The sequence below is a fragment of the Ricinus communis genome, chromosome 1 (genome assembly GCF_019578655.1).
Source record: "Ricinus communis isolate WT05 ecotype wild-type chromosome 1, ASM1957865v1, whole genome shotgun sequence".
NCBI lineage: Eukaryota > Viridiplantae > Streptophyta > Magnoliopsida > Malpighiales > Euphorbiaceae > Ricinus > Ricinus communis.
Genome location: NC_063256.1, coordinates 12837200 through 12854857, shown reverse-complemented (window position 1 = coordinate 12854857; position 17658 = coordinate 12837200). Strand labels below are relative to the sequence as shown.

The 17658-nt window shown below is 31.5% G+C and overlaps 3 protein-coding genes across 6 annotated transcripts; 2 read left to right on the top strand and 1 right to left on the bottom strand.

Moving 5' to 3' along the window:
* Positions 1–2132: 2132 nt before the first annotated feature.
* LOC8267931 (high mobility group B protein 10) lies at positions 2133–9083 on the top strand. Of its 4 annotated transcripts, none has more exons than XM_048371905.1 (6): positions 2135–2392; positions 4022–4100; positions 4346–4508; positions 4584–4652; positions 5346–5707; positions 8958–9083. In XM_048371905.1, the coding sequence occupies exons 1-6, from the start codon at positions 2205–2207 to the stop codon at positions 9072–9074; spliced, it is 978 nt and encodes a 325-aa protein (XP_048227862.1). In that variant the 5' UTR covers positions 2135–2204; the 3' UTR covers positions 9075–9083. The 4 variants fall into 4 exon arrangements, with proteins under 4 accessions (XP_048227856.1, XP_048227862.1, XP_048227860.1 ...); XM_002531720.4 differs by lacking the exon at positions 8958–9083 and adding an exon at positions 6194–6651 and having other exon boundaries at positions 2141–2392; XM_048371899.1 differs by having other exon boundaries at positions 2133–2392; positions 4346–4652.
* A 169-nt stretch (positions 9084–9252) lies between these two features.
* LOC8267930 (zinc finger protein AZF2) lies at positions 9253–10272 on the top strand. The gene has a single exon (XM_002531719.3). The coding sequence runs from the start codon at positions 9253–9255 to the stop codon at positions 10081–10083; it is 831 nt and encodes a 276-aa protein (XP_002531765.2). The 3' UTR covers positions 10084–10272.
* A 2011-nt stretch (positions 10273–12283) lies between these two features.
* Positions 12284–16106, bottom strand: LOC8267927 (WPP domain-interacting protein 1). The gene is made up of 3 exons (XM_015726962.3): positions 15946–16106; positions 14505–15706; positions 12284–13177 (listed from the first exon to the last, which is right to left on the bottom strand). The coding sequence occupies exons 2-3, from the start codon at positions 15619–15621 to the stop codon at positions 12483–12485; spliced, it is 1812 nt and encodes a 603-aa protein (XP_015582448.1). The 5' UTR covers positions 15622–15706; positions 15946–16106; the 3' UTR covers positions 12284–12482.
* Between the last annotated feature and the right edge of the window lie 1552 nt (positions 16107–17658).

Genomic DNA, 17658 nt, shown 5'->3' with positions numbered 1-17658 from the left:
AATACCTATGATATAAAATGTCATGCATGTAAAAAAAAAAGCAAAAAGTTGGCAAAAGAATTAGAATTCACGACTTGCATTAACAGTCATAAAACAAAGTTTCATGCCTATGTAAGATCTTTCTTGATCGTGAACACTTGAAAACCCGTTTTTTAAGGCATTAGAGTGGGAAAATATAGTTATTGCACTTTTCATGCTTGTAATACCTTTTAAATAATTATAACTTCATAAAAAAAAAACTAGTTCTTGTTTGGGTCTATTAATACTCATTCGGGAATAGAACTAAAAGGTTTTTAAGCTTTCTAAAATATATGTTGAAGTAATAATATCTTCAAACATCAATGTAAGATTAAATCATTAAATCATTTTCTTCTTCATTCTTAATATTGAAACTTTTTATTAATATGCTCACTTTACTTTTATTTTTAAGCTTTTTAAAAGATCGTGAGTTGGGTTTTTCTTATAACATCATTAAAAGATCTTTTAACAAGATTCAAGATTAAATCTTGATTAAGTTGTTTGGATAATATTTTTTAAACATTTCTTGGGCAAGGAGAGTTTGATTAGAAATGAATAACGCTTATTCTATTATAAAAGTTTAGGTTTTAATGATAGAAAAATATTCAGATTTAAGTACTAGTTATTGAAATACTAATAAAAACTTGAGCGTGAATTTGACGACATTCGGATTCGATCTTATACCCATAAAAGAAAAGAATAAAATTTTGGCCACTAATCTTGTCACCCAGACTCAATTTAGTTTTTTTTTTAAATTTATGAATTTTTTAGCAAAAATCTTTGTATATTTGACTCAAATAAATCTTATTTTAGAAAAAAAAAGAGAAACTTAAAAATAAAAAATAAATAAAAATTTTATAATATCTAAAGACTATTCTAAATATTAATACAATTAATATAATTAAGCAATAAATAGTTATTACCATCATTATTCTCGCTGAAACTGCTCTCACCTCCACTACCCTCGGCACCGTTTGTCTCTTTCGTTGTCATTACTAAGAAAAAAAATAGTAAGAATACTGAAAAATAAAAATATTTATTATTTTATTGTGTTGTGTTTTAATATCAATATATATTTTTAATTTAAATACTTTAATTTAATATAAAAAATTAGTGCTTTTTATTTTTTATTTTATCTTTTATTTTTTTAAAAAAATGTATAATTCACTTTTTTATTTTTGTAAAAAAAAAAGAGTAAAATTTAATCTCTACAATAAAATCGATAGCCAAATTAAATTTTATCCTTAAAAAATTTATTAATAATGAAAATATCGAGTGAAACTAATGGAAGCGCTCGAAAAGATTTCTTTTTTGTGGATGATTTACTTTATATTAATTGCATTTAAGTTTTTCAGACCTTTCAAATATCACCTCGAATTATTGCTCTTGACCTAATCTAAATCTAACCCTACCCATGTGTCCTGCCCTTTTACCTCAAACAAAAGGGGAGTAAGAAAGAAAAAGTTTTCTATGGTCTCTTTTTAATATTTTATATTTTCTCTTCAATTAGGTTCAGTAATTTTGATTAAAAATAAAATTAGAATTATAAATTATAAAAATTTAATTAAAATTTATCTTATAAATAATTTAAAATTTGAAAAAGCTTTTAAAAAGGACAAATCTTTAAATAAATTTTTTATTAGGATTAAAATACTTAAATTCTAAAATTTCATAAACAGAAATTATAATTTTTAGATTTTAATGACATTTGTAATATTTCAACCATTTGATTTTAAGAAAAAAGTTAAGTTCTTTTAATCCACAATATAGCCATCTAATTTTTAAATTAATCAGGATTGTTCCTTTTAAGTTAAATAATTAAACATAACTTATCTATTTAAAATTATTAAAGAATTTCAATTTTAAAATTTAAAAAGAAAATTTTGATCTAAAATCTAGAATTAAAGAAATAACTAACTAAATTATCTAAAAATGAGAATAATGAAATAGTTAAATTTCAGAATAAATCTCAAAATTTTAAAATATGACTAGTAAAAGATATAATTAAAATCTCAATAATCTTATTACTATCTTTTAGACCCACCTTATTTAGGCTGAATTTGTTACCTTATTCTATTCAAAGAATTAACAAGATATAAAAATGAAATTACGATCCTATTAGACTAAACTCTTTCTTTACCTTCTCTTCTAGTCTTAACCAAAAAGAGAAAAAAGGGGGAAAAAAAATGTCGACCCATAACCCAACTGCTACAGTTATTTCAACTCAACAGGAAGTACAGAGTGAGACAAGAAACTGCCAATCCTTCAGGTCTTACCCTTCACCAACTGCTCAGTTTGAAGATGTTGTTCAAAGTTCAGACCTTTTCTGGGAAAAGCTTAAATCTTTTCATAAATCATTTGGCACCAAATTCATGTAAGTGGTTTTTGTATAAACCCTTTTACAAACTACTTGTATTTTTTTTTTTTTTCATTAAGTCATCTTTTCTATCTGGGTCTTATGTGATTTACTTTTTTAATTGGTTTCATGTTATCTGCTTTGTGTTTTGAGTTTTCTTTTTTCTATTATTCAATTTTTTTTTGCTGGGTTTGTCTTAAACTCTTTGAATACGCTTTCTTTTTTAGCTACCCATTTTTCAGAATTTGGTTTTGTTATGTTCTACTCCTTGGAAATTATTTTGTTTATGTTGCTTTAGATTTTCTATTAATGAAATTCTTTTAAGCATGTGGCCCTCTTTTCCAGGGCTAATGGGAAATCGATATTGTAATTAAAGTTAAGCTGTAATCACTTTTGGGATTGAAGATAAGCTCTTTATCCTTTTTATGGGGACTGCCCTAAGTTCTTCTGCAGATTTAATAAGTTTCTTACCTCTTTTCTAGGTTGCATGTTAATTTGTAGTTGATGTTGTAATGCGGCGTTTTTCTATGAAATACCAGACGAAAGGGGAATCTTAAAAGGGGTATAGTGAGATTCATGATTTTTTTTTATTAGTTCTTCCGAGAGAAATAATCCTTTTATTTTATGTGACTGATAGGGATAAGCTCTGGATTGCTTTACTAAGTTATGATGGTTTAGCATTTTCTTTTACATTGTGTTTGGTTGAAATCCATAAAATTTTTAGAATTCATTAGCAAATCTAAAGTTTATGTGTTTTTATTAAAATGAAAGTTAATATAGAATTTTACATAATCAAATTTGTAGAATTGATTATAGCTAAACTAAAAAATTCTAATAAAATAGGTAGAATTTCTAAATGAATTTCATATTAGTAAGTCAATATATTTCATAACACTAAAATATCTCTCTCATGTCTTTTCTCTCAAATAAAATAAAGTCTTTAATGAATTTCAACCAAACACAATATTAAAGTAATTGCTTCATAGGTGAATCTTGAACTTCATTTATGGGTAGTTGAGAAAATGTTTAGGCCTAAATCTGGAGTAAAAACTCCGATTTTATTACTGTAAATGGACTGCTAAAGATATTTCTGCTAGAGGAATATCTATTAGAACCATGATTATCCGATCAGGTGCAGATTAAAACTCATAAATGAGTAATAAGATATTGTTTATGAGAAACACAGTGCTGTGTAAGAAGGTAACTAGGCAAGTGAATCTTCAACATTCATTACTTACACAGGAAGTACATAGTAACTTTGCAGGTGGCTATTAAAGAAAAAGTGATTCAGATACTTCTGGAGACATTTGTCTATTGCCGGACACAGCAATTGCAAAATTAACTATATCTGATCTAACTTTTGACTTTAATGACATTCTGAGCACCATTATTAAGTGTTATTTAATTGCATATTTACAGTAAGCAATGAATTCTGTATGATATCTCCTCTTTGCACCTTATTAAAACTCCAGGATTTTCTCTTTTGTTTCTTTTGTGTCTTTAATCTTCTTAGACATCGATTTCCTATTTTGATGCACAATTCATGTTACAACGGAAACATTTATGGCTTTTCTTTTCTTATCTATTATTTAAACTCTGGATGAAGATATGGAATGAAATCTTTCTTGCTATTTCTGCTTTGCACAGGGTTCCTACTGTGGGAGGAAAGGCTCTTGATCTTCACCATCTTTTTGTGGAGGTAACATCTCGTGGTGGCCTTGAGAAGGTATTTTCTTTTTAATTGGTTATGTAGAAATAGTTGTACTAAAAGTAATTTGCAAATAAAACTCGTGATTTACCATCTTATAAATATCTGCAACCTCATTTGTTTCATAGTTGAATAAGGAATAGTGTCTAGTGTGGTTTTTAGTGAAGTAATCTGCATATGTAAAGCTTTTTGGATTTCTTTGCATTATCTAGCTTGATTCTTGACTGTGGTTTTATTATCCAATGCTCTTGACATGGTTGCAGGTTGTTAGAGATCGAAAATGGAAGGAAGTGATAGCAGCCTTCAATTTCCCATCAACAATTACCAGTGCATCTTTTGTGTTAAGGAAGTATTATCTATCATTACTTTACCACTTTGAGCAGGTCTATCAGTTCCACAAACAAGTGCCTTCTGTCTCAGTTTCAGGTCAATACTTTTGGTTTTTCAGTAGTTTCTATATGCATATATACGTAAAAATACTTTTTGCTTTGTTTTTCCCAGATGATGTGAATGGGAATCTTGTTAATGGATCTGCAACTGTAGAAGGTGTTACGGTGAACCAATTCCCTGGTAAGAACCAGCCTTACTTACATTTCCATGTAATAGCTCTTTCAGTTGGGATGGACTATAATTATTCTCAGTTTTATGTGGGTTCTTATGTTTCCTGACTAGCTATTGCGGTATAGATATCAAAGTTTTGTTATGATTATTTTGAGCCTTGCTTATTTTTGGAGATAATTCAGTAGATTTCAGGGAAAAAAAATCAAATGATAAAAGAGAGTGGCCTCATATATTGGATAGCAACAACCTTTGGTAATAATTTCCAGAAAAGAAATATATAGCTTCTGTGCCTATTGCGGTATTGAATGTGTAGCAGCTGCAGTGAAAGAATTTCCATGCTTCATGTTGTGGCCGAGATGAAAGATCACTTCCCAATTTATTTCTTTTATGAGATGCATACTTGGATCTGTCGATGTAGTTGCAACAAAAAGCGCTTATGAGTACATCTAGTTTCTAATTATTTTTAATTTGTTTGAGTTGCCGAACAAATGTGCTGATCTATGATGATGTGACCTTGTAAAATGTCTCGTCTACAGGATTGTGCAGTGCAAGGTTGAAATTTATAGTTTTATCAGCTTGCACAGAAAATTCTACCATGCTATAGCAATTAGCTCCTTCTGCTATTTATTATCTTAAGACTGTTGGATGCACAAGTATTATACCATCTTGCGCAAGAATAAAATACCAGCCTTGTGGTTGCAGGTAGTTCACAATTGCAACTTGGCTCTTCAGTGAATGGAACCATTGATGGAAAATTTGATAATGGATATCTAATTACTGTGACTTTGGGCTCTGAACAACTTAAAGGTGTCCTATACCATATTCCTAATGAATTCTACATGTCTCAGAGTTCTCATAACTCAGATTTACCTCCTCGTCGTCACCGGAAAAGATCCCGGTTATTGTTACGTGATCCCTCTCGGCCCAAGTCGCACAGGAGCGGCTACAATTTCTTCTTTGCTGAGCATTATGCTCAGCTAAAGCCACTACACTATGGGCAAGAGAAAGTCATCAGCAAGAAGATTGGTCTGCTATGGAACAACCTTACTGAGGCAGAAAAGGAGGTAAGCACACATTCGTATCTCTTAAAGGTTCTTAACTGATTTATTTATTATGTCTTCCTGACATGATGTTAGAATTAGTACATTGTTTAAGCTTATTCTCTAATTTCTTGCTGATAATTGTTTCACAATTTTTTTTTCCAAATAACCATGCACTTCTCCCTGTCAGTTTATGCCAAACTAGTAACACCGCAATTATGGTCTTTCCATGCATATTTTTATTTTCTTTCATTTGCATAAAGTTTGCACAAGTGACCGAGATGCAAACAGAAAGCAGTTTCTATCTCTCTGTTTCTGTTTTTTTTTTTTTTTTCCCTTTACTTATTATTTCGAAAGATTCAATCAAAGTTTCTACATATTCATTATCATAAGCATATAAAACCTATACCATAACACACTGGATTTTTTTATATCTTACGTCAAAAAATGCAACTATATGTTTGATGACTCATATTCCCGTCGCCCACAACTCTCCATGCTGCGATGCAGATTTATCAGGAGAAAGGTTTGAAGGACAAGGAGAGATATAAGAATGAAATGTTGGAATATAGATCCTCTTATGCCCAATAGTATCAAAATTTTCCCAGTTAGGACATCGAATCTCGGTCTCATGTGCACTTTGTATTTGCTGCTGGGTGTGTGGGGTTCTAGCCTAGCGTGTTCATGTTCTGCCTCTTTGTTCTTGAGAATTCTGTCCCTTCTTGACAAGTAGGAGCTCAAATGTTGTAACATATATGCTGAACTTTATTTATCTAGTCAGTTTGGGTTGAGTATCTTCAGATTTGTCCACAAACAGGCTGTGGTGTGGTGCTTGCGGGGCAACCCTGTTTAACTGTTTATTTTTCTTTTAAATTTTTTTATTTTTGATTTTTCGAACAATTTTGACCTTCGAAAAATGGAAATCTTAGATGCAAATCTCATTTATATATGAAGTCTAATTATCTAAATGTGGATTATGTTACTTACAACAAAAATAGAAATATGATATTCCTCTTTTATGAAGGTTTGCAATGGTCTGTTTCTCAGCCTTTATATATTGAAGAAATTTCAGGAGCACTACTTTTTCTAAAAAGAAAATTATTTTTACTGTAAAAAGATTTTATGATTTCTTTTAATTTTTATTTATACAGTTAATACCAACAGTATACTAGATATTATTTTAATTTATATTATTGTGAAGTTAGTTTTTATTTTATATTTTTTAAAATTCTTTCAAAATAAAAGTATTAAAATATTAATTTTTTTTATTTTAATTCGTATTATTATGAATATTTTTTTTGGAATTTGTTTAATAGAAGAAATTAATTATATATTTAAAAGATGCTGAAAAAATATTATTTAAAAGATTCAGTTTTTATTTTATATTCTTTTATTTTTTTAGATTTTTATTAGGAAAAATATACTAAAATATATTTAAAAGATATTAAAAATTTGTTATTTTAACTTATATTAGTATTATGATTTTTTTTAAGAAAATTTTATATAAAAAAAATATTAAAAGTATATTTATAAGATACTAAAAGGAAATTATATTAACTTGTATTATTGCGAAATCAGTCAAATGAGATAAATTTATTATTTTTATTTTATATTTTTATGTTTAGTATTCGTAAATTAAAATTATATTTTTTTATAACTATTAATGTGTTGTGATGACACGAAGATATAAATTTTAAAAAATATATTATAATACATAAAAAATATATCAAATACAAACTTAAAATATATAAAGATGTAACTAAAATAAAATTAAAAAAGTTATTTAATAATAATAAAATTATACTAAAAAATATTAAAAAAATACTATAATGCAATTTTAAAAAATATATAAATAAAAGATATTAAAAATTATAATTTTATTAATAAATAAATTGACGGTACAAATAAAAAATTTCTAAAGCTTTCTTGTACTTTTGTAAAAGCCCTTATATATATATATATATATATATTGAGAAATCAACTTCTGGAAAAATTATTTATTTCCCGATGAAGAGTATAAAATCATATATTAGGATTTGGACTCTTTTAGTAATGAAAGATTTTAAACTGAATTCAAGAAGCTCTACTCTCTTTAGAATTTGGTTTGATCGTAGCCTAAGGGTAAATGCCAAACCAGATTAGTTTTCTCTGTCTCCTCAGTGTAATTATGCCATAATACATATTAAAGCTTAACCTTGTTTGACTTAATTACTAATCTAATAAACTTTTAATTAAGCATAACTGTGTTAAGTCGAGTATTATAAAATTCAAGTTATAATATCTACATCAATTTTTAACACTGTAATTTTTTTTATTTAACCTTACAGACGTCTGGATTTTATTTTTTTTAAAACATATTTAAATATTTTTAATTTTTAATATAATTTTATATGCACATGCAATTTATTTTTTAATAATATTTAAACATCTTTTGTTTAATACTTGTGCACGTATTAAATGAAAACATGTGTAAAATAATATTAAAATATCATAAAAAAAATTAAGTTAAGATATATATTAGATTACATAAAAAATTATTGGCTAAATGACAAAAGTTATAAGTAGCATAAATACTCATATGGCCTACGTTTAATAATTAAGTTAGATTTTATTGTTAGTTTCCAAATGTAAGTGTATTTGGTTTACGAATTTATAATTCTCAGGATTAAATTTAATTCTAGACTTAGTTAAGTCATAAAATTATTTATATTAAGCATTGATTGATACAAATATATTAATCAATAGGATTAATTAATTTTATTTTTGTAATTCTATATTTTATAGGATTGTTTAACTGGATAAATAAATTGTTATAGTAATTAAATTAGTAAAACATCCTTTGCTCTATATATAAAACTTGTATTTTCTAGTTTTTTTTCTTTTTCTTAAAACGTCTTCTAAATGTATTCATGTAGTCTATATCAACTTCCCGCTTGAACTACCATTTTTAGTACAGGTATATTACTGATAGAAGTATACATAATTGTAAAATAAATTAAAAAATTTAAAATTATTTTAGAGAAATAAAATAAAAACTCAAAATTATTTTAGAGATCAAAATATTATTATTTATGGATTAGTAATTCCGCCGGATATAACTTACTAAAATTATATGAAACTTAATCTTAAATAAAAACATAGATTAGCTAAGCTGTTAGAATTGTTAAGCCCAATATTTATTATATATAGCAATCATAATGTCATTTACTAATAATATAGCTTAGTTAAGCAATTCCGTGAAGCTAACCGACTGTGAGAATTCTATGTAAAGCAGGAAGCGGTGGATGGGCTAATCCATCTCGGAATAGGATTAGCCATGATTCTCAGCCATGGCAACGGAAGGCTCGTAACCCAATTTCCTAATCCTTCTAGGAATAGGATTTTAGTGTGAGACACCAACATAGGCCAACTTCAACACCAGACAAATTCCTTCCCGGATTACAATTCCTCGCTTCCCAAGTTTAGCCACTTTCTACCTCTCTCTTTCTCTATATATATAAATATTCTTTCATTCTCACCTGCTCATCTGCAATCTCGATCCCTTTTTTTTTTTTTTCCTCTAGCCTGCAATGAACGAAGACACTGATCATAGTAGTTCTTCAGTCTCTACAGGATCTTATTATGATCATGGTTATCACAAAATTGAATACTTTGCTGATTCCGCAGTTCCCATCAATCTCTCCAAGTCTTTACCAGGAAGTAATTGGTGCCCAACTCGCCAGGGAGCCTTCTCTTCTTCTTCTTCTTCTTCCTCTTCCAATCAAAAGATTCCTGATGACACTACGGACGTATCTACTACTTTACGACAAATCTTGCTCAGTAAAAAGAATGGAAGAAGCAGGAACGGCGCTAGTTATAGCTATATGCACAGCCGCAGCAGCTCAGGAGACTCGGATTTTCCTATTGCTGACAAGAACTATAAGGGGAAGCATACTGACATAGGAGTCGCTAACAAGATCATGAAAAAGAAAGCTCCTTTCAAGTCCAAGGGAAGTTCATCAGGTTCTTATGGATGCAAGATATGCCATCAGGTTTTTAGTGATTTTCACAGTCTTGGTGGACATATAGCTTCACACAATAGAAAAAAGAGAGCAGAAGAAGCTGCATTGGCTGCGCCAGGGCCGGAACTAAAGGTTCAAGCATTAGAAAAATTAGCAACAACAGAAGGTATCAATGGAGATACCGATAACTATATCTGTGAGCTTTGCTCAAAGAGTTTTCCCACCGGACAGGCACTTGGAGGTCACAAGACCTCTCACCGGAAACGGAAGGCAGCACCTCAGGAATGCACCGATCACCAAGTTGCATCTTCTGCAGAAAATCATGTTTATGAATTTGATTTGAATGAATCTCCAAATGAGAGCTTCTGGGGCAGAACCGGGACTGGTTTAGTGTATTAGAAACATTGGTTCTTCTTTTGGTTCAAGTACTTGAAAGTAGCATAGGCGATGTCTTTGATTAATAGATTTTCCAATTCCAAGTCCAATTATGATAGAAATTTTCAGTAGAAAACTTTGTTTTGGCAATTATGTATTTAGTTATTAATCAAATTACCATACTCCAATGTGTAGTATGTGATGAATTTTATAGAGAAGAAAAAAATTGGCATCTGATGACTTCTTCAAATTCAGGCACTAGATAGTTAGTTAATACTTCAAACTATAAAACATGTCTTGTGCTTTGTTCATAAAGAACAGCATGCTGAATTGCCCCCAATCAAGCTGTTGCTTGAGTTGTGCAAGCTTAGATTCCCTTGTCCTTGAGCATAGCCTCTGCCTCTCCTACCCATATCCAGGCAGCTTTAAAAGTATATTATGTTCTCTCAAGCTTGATACTTGGGATTCCAAGGAAATCGATTTGTCTGCTGTTTAAATTTAGAATCAAACTGTAGATGAGGTCGAATCACTGAATGCAGATCTCTCGTCTTTCAATACTGAAAACAGAAATCTAATGCCATCCAACATAAACTCAAGATTTAGCAATACTGTCAGGACCTGAATGGAAAAAAGACATCAGTAACAAGTTCAGGATTTAGACAGAAGGACAAGATTAGCTAGAAAATATCAGAAGTGTAACATGTGATACCTGAATTCGTGAAAGCACCTGGTTGGAGTTCAATTTGGAATTAGAATTGGAACATTAAAAGTTATATAATCATTAGCATTAAAAAGTGACCCTCAAAATCCTCATTAAATAATCTAGGATTGCCTCTTATCTCCTAGTCCTTGTAGGGAGTGGATTCTTGGTCTTCTTCCTAACTTAAGAATGCTTGGTGCTTCTTGGAAATCCTTGCTACCCAAGAATAAGAATTGTCTGTCCAGCTGACAGACAATCTCAGTGCAGTCTTTCTCTCTATCTTGTCTACGTACTGCTGTTATCAATTCCTTCCTCCATCAGATTCAATATGCAGGCAAGTATAGGCCATAGCAGTGTTGCACCAAGCAAGAAGGCTGTGAACAATGACACAAGTGATAGCTCGTCAGTTTCAAGGTCAACAGGATCTTATCACAGTCATATACATGATCACTTCGATTCCACTGCCAATTTCAAGCCCCTCAAACGCACAGGAGGTTGGTCCAGAAATCGCGAAAGGATGAGGCTCATAATTGGATCATTGGGATCAGGAGATCCTTGAAACAATCAAGCACCTCCTGCTCAGCAATCTAAAGGTGTTGGTGAAATAACATATCAAGGACTTCACAACAGTTTGCTGTTAACGAAAAGAGTAGCAGCAAGGACAGTCTCCAAACAGAAAAGATGCAGGAGTCTTCTAGCAGCATGCGCACTACCTTGGGGAATTCAGACTCGGATGGGGCTGATTCTGTTGCTCTTAGAAATATGAAAAGGAATATAGGTACGGGAGTCATCACAAAAAGTATGCAGAAGAAGAAGACAGCTATGAAATTCATGAACCTGTCAGAATTTCTTGTTTCGAGAAGCAGTTTGTATCCATGCAAGGAATACGATAAGGGACTCTGCGACTTCCATAGCCTTGGGAGACATAGGGCATCACACAACCGGAAGAAGAGAGCAGAGAAAGCCGCAATTGCTACCATGTTGCCAAAGGCACAACCTCTACGTAAAATATTTGGAAATAAAATTGATACTGCTGGAGGATGCGGCTCAAGTACAGCAGCAGAAACAGTTGCTAAAGAAAAGAGGCATGCGTCGAGTAGCATTGTGCCCTTGTTGGAGCTCAGGCCAAGAGATATATTCTGCACAAAATCCTGCTCTTCAACTTGATTTTAAAGCATTTAAGAGTTACAGGCCATAGACCCTGTCACCAGAAGACCGCACCTGTTGACGCTCAGGCAAACTCCTGCAAAATGATACATGCTGCGAATTTTTCAACTTGATCTGAATGCCCCTCCAGAAGATGAGAGCTTATGAGCCTATTGGGGCAGTCCGCAGTTATGCATTGTTTGGGTTACTAGAAATTATACGATTACGTTTGGGCCAAACGTAGAAGACTTTGGATTTCAAATTCGAGTCCTGCAGGGGGGGTTACGGGAACGGGAAAACTACTACAATTTCTATTTCTTAATTACTATTCCAATGTATAAATAAATAAACATATCTTGTTATCATAAGATGCTCTGCTGAAAGGAAATATTAAAACAATGGATTACGAATGTGCATGACAAAACCTGAAAACTTGGTTACAACTCCAACCTCCCCGTGACACCCAAAAAAGAAAAAAGAAAAGTTCTAACATCAAAATTTAACCTTCAGATCTTTGACTAGAAAAAGTAGTGAATACACAAAAAAGAATTAAAAAAGGCCTACCATTCTAAAATATTTAGGTGGGTACAACAACCCCAGATTGGGGTGATAAGTGTAACACTAACAACAAAAAGACCAAGATAAGCAAAACCAACTGCATGAAAAAGCATGAAGTAACCTTACATACTCTCCTCTGCATCCTTAACACCTCTTCAGTCCCTAAAATATCTCCGCGGTATTTTTCCACCTCCTCCACTTGTTTCATAAGCATTGCAGCTTTCCTCTCTGCCTCCCCAATCTTGTCCAGCATCTGCACTTGTTCACCAGCCAGATTTTCTTGTTGTTCAAATAGAGTCATTTGATCGCCTGCAGCAACTCTCAACTTCTGTATTGTCTTTGTTAGTGTCAAATACTCAACTTCAGCCTCAATCTTTTGCTTAAAAATGCCTTCAAGCTCAGTTTCAATCTCTCTAGATTTCTCCTGCTGCAACTCTATGTTATTTGCTGATTTGCCACTAATCAAGCTATTTTCCAGTTCTGCAACCTTGCATTCCTTCACCTTGAGCATAACCTCTGCCTCCTCCAATCTACTTTCTAAATATTTTACATTATGTGTCAAGCTTAATACTTGAGATTCCAAAGAATTTGATTGTCTGATATTTTCAGAATCAAGTTGTTCAGATGGGCTTGATTCATGGATTCCTCGGTCAGCAAAAGTGGAACTTTCTGCAATGCTGCTAACCTTGCCAATTTCCCCCAATTTTTGAACCTCTGCAAGTGCACCGTTAACTCTGTTAAGTTGAATATATAATACCAATTCATCAACTATTGCAGCACCAACAACCATAACTTCACTAAAGACAGACAAGATTTTCATCCTGAAAAGATCCTCACATCATATAACAAAAACTGAATATTCAGATACTGTCAGGCAACAGATCTTACAATACACAAACATCTAAAGAGATAAACATATGAGAGTAAATATCAGAAGCCAGTTCAAATTGCAGCAAAATGACAGTAACATAATAGAGATGAACTACTAGTTATCTGAAATGTGGATGGCTTAGTACATACATTATTGTCCCTGTATTTTATGGAGAAAGCCTGGTTGTTCCCTCAACTTTTATTTCAATCCCCCACATGCCCCAACTTATATTTTCTGTAACATCTAAAAGCTCTAGGCAGAAACCTGATGTGAAGCCAAGAAAACAATTATTTTCCTTCAGTGGCATCTTCATTTCTTAAACCAGAGCTAAGACTGACACAACTCTAGTGCAATATAGCTTCTGCTAAAAGCTAAACAGCTGATCAGTGCACAGATAGGCACATTCTGCTCTCTCTTAAAGACATCCAAAAAAGCAGGAATCATCAAACCCACTACAATTTAGCCATCTAATTTAACAGCCTTGAGTAAAGATTGACATCAAGTGTCAAAGCTGCAAATGTCTAACCTTGAAACACAATCAAAACCAACAGCATACTACCAGATTATTTTATCATTCCACTTAAGCCCTCAGGATGATCTTCATTCGCACCAATAACTATAAATTTTAATATGCTTCAATAGAGCTTTCTTCCCCACAAAGATCTTCATCCAAGTTTTCATTCATGAGCATATCCATTATATAATGGTACATTATCATTCTAAACCACCTCTAGAACCATCAAATCCACCAATTTTTTTCATTTAAAGCTGTCTTACCCACTATCTTCATTTTACTGCCATTATAATGAACTAAAATGTCAAATTATGGAACTAGGCAATAACTCTCTCTTAATCATGGGTATGTTTTCCACTGGCTACTGCTAGTTCTTCTGTTAGAATTGATAGTGCTTTTTATGGATGATAAATTTATGCTTTTCCTGAAATGTGTAAATGGAGATAAGACCAAGTATTCAAACACCTAAAACAAATATTACTGAGACACCAAAACAAAAAACTGATAAAATTGGATCAACACCAAAAACTTACAGCATCTGCAAGTTACAATGCTTTTTGCGATTCAAATAAGCTACAAAATAGTATGATACCGTTTTTAGCAGTGTACATAGAAACATTGTAGGTAAAGCTTATAAAAAATATAGGCATACTGACCACTTTCGAGGGCTTCCTGTACTGATTTGAGGGTAAGGATAGACTCAACTAAAGGATCCTTTTCTGTTGAGGGGTGATGGCTCTCGCTTTTCTCCTCCTTACCCTCCCAAGAAGCATCTGCAACTAAATCATCTTGAAAAGCATCTTCATCTTCTCCCGCATTCTCTTGGTCCTCGCTAAATCGTTGCCCCCCAGCATGAGCATCATCACTGTTTTCTCCATCATAATACATTGACCTTTCTCTTTGATTTCCGTTACTTGTCACAGAATAAGCACCCTGCATAAAGACAAAGTTGGAGCTTCTCGAGTCAGATTCTATGCTGGAATGAGAGTTTTCTTTCTCAATTTTGACCCTTTCTCCTCTAGGCTTCTTACTGCTTTCAACCCGTGCCTTCCCTTGTTGAACTCGTTGAGTTGATGGCCCAGCATTCTTCCCACTCAAATTCTTGATCCTGTTCTTCTCCTTCACATACCCCAACACTGTAGGAAGATCATACCTCAATCTTGGAGCACTGGCTGCTGTTGACGACTTGCTACTCCGATCTTCACTATTCTCAGAATCTTCGCCTGCTGCAAAAGCAGACCCAACTGCAAATCTAGATTCCAAATTAATCCCAGGACCCACCAACCCATCAACAACACCCATATTTCTTAACACATTAGTGGATCCAACAGAGCCCTCGCTATTTTGTATGATCTCAGCGGACACAAAATTTGTTGGTTTGCTTGGATTCCCAGAATTAGACAATCCGCGCTTCAAAACTTTACTGTTATCTGCATTCGCACTACCATCCTTAACAACGTCTCTCTTAATCCGCCTCCACTTTCTCAATCCATATCCTTTGGCTAAAGGAGGTGACCCCACAGAAGGAGATTTAGCTGATAATGACTCCTTCTCTACTTCATTTCCTATAGCTTCTTTAACTTGTTCATCATTAGCAGAAGTATTGGAATCAACAATTCTGCTAGTATCCGCATCATCATTCTCTTTTGAATAAGACCCATTTACCTTAACCTGGTCCTTATTATGATCAAGATTTGAAACATAATCTGGATTGGTGGCTAATTCATTATCTTCAACAGATTCATGAGCAGAACTTTCTCTTTCCAAATCCATAAGTCTTACAAAAGGGTCTCTTTGGATCAAGATCAAGAACAACAAACTATCATTCCAGCACTATCATTTTCAAATCAACCACAATCTGGAAACAAAAGCATAGAAATCAAACACCCTTTTCATTGAGTCATTCTGTAACATTAAATTGAACTCAATTTTCTCCAATAACCAAGTCGATTACAATAATCATCACATCTTTATCAACTATATTGTTTGCAAAGTAAAATTGAAATTGAAATTGAGATTTTTGGTAATTAAAAATTAACAGAATTAAAATCGACTCAGAAATGAAGAATTAATTAATATAAGAAGTAAAGGACATACCTTTTATATGTATCCCTCAACACAAAAAAAATGAAGCTTTGTTGGGTGATTAGATAATTGATGGTGATAAAGCTGAAATCACAAAAATTTGAAAGGAAAGGAAACCCTAAACTATGTTTGGATTTGCAATTTTATAGCTGTGAAATAATTGACATGATGTTCTTTTTTATTATTATTATTATTATTATTTTTTTTTTGGGTCTATAGTAATTTACAATAATTTAATAAGAGAATTATAAGAATAATAATATAATAAAGAAAATGAAGAAGGTAGACAAGATGAGATGGGCCACATGGAAGGTGGTGGCCCACAGCCCCAAAAACTCCCTCTAGAAGTGGAGAGTAAGTTGGCATTTGGCTACTGTCCATCTGATCTGGATTACAATTACACATGACAAGGTCAGGTTTCTATTTCTGCACTTTCCTTCAAATTTACCAAATTGCCACCACACTCTGAATTCTCTCCATCCACCTTCCAGCCAACCATTAAGTAATTTTATAGTTCAAACTATTTATACAATTTCTTTAATTTTATTTTTGTTTGATGTTTATTATTATTATTATGATTATCATACACATACTATTATTTGGTTTAATTTTCCAATAAATTCTATAATTTGAAGTTATTTTTAAATTTTTTAAAATTTTAGTAATATATTTTAATATTAATTTCAATTTTAGTAATTGGAGAAATTTTTAACTAAAATTATTCACTTGGCTATAATTTATAATAAAAAAAATAAAAAGACTGAATTACCATTAAAATTGTTGGCTTATTTCATAACAAAAAATATCGTTATTTAAATATATGAATAGATGAGCCAACAACAAATATTCTTTTCAATATTTTACTCATCTTTATTAGGATTTCGAACAAGATTTAACGATATAGTTTTTTATTCATCTTTTTTTGTTCTTTGTTGTAATTGTCAAAAGCTTTCAAACTTTAAATTTCTAAAATCTTAAACAGAATTAGCAAAAAAATTATCTACCATGTTTAGGGAGTTATTGGCTTTAATATTGAATCAATTTTTTTTGTCATTAATATTTTAGCGATGTCAATTGATAAATTAAAATTGACATGTCAAACTATATTATTAATGTTTAAAAAATAAAATATATGTGCTAGATTTAAACACAAGTACAAATTATAAGATTTATAATTAAGCCTTATCATTTTCATCATTGCATTATAAGCATAAGTATATAAAAAGTATAATGTGGTTTTATCATTTATCAACTTTTAACATGTGGTTCTTTTCAAACAAGAAGAGGAGTGTGATTACAAATCGTGATAAAAAAAGTATATTACTGTAAAAAGTCTCGATTTGTACGGATCCAGCCACCTTTACACCGATTGACCATCATTATTATGTTGTCTATATTTGAGAACATGAATTTGAAGCTTAATAACTTCTAATTTCATTATTTGACTGTTAAATCGCAATTTAAAAAGTTACTAATCCGATGATATTGATTTAACGGTCAAACAATAATGTTTTGAATTGTTAAGTTCTAAACTCATATTATCAATACGAGAAATAGGATAATGATGGCTGATGGGAATTAAATTGGCTAAATACTTACTAATTAAGATTTTTTTAATGATAAATTAGCTTTTTTTGTCACTATTTGTAACTATATGATTCTTTTTGTCTGAAAAAAAAAATCACATACTTAAAATTATTGAATGATGAAGCCACAAGATACTTT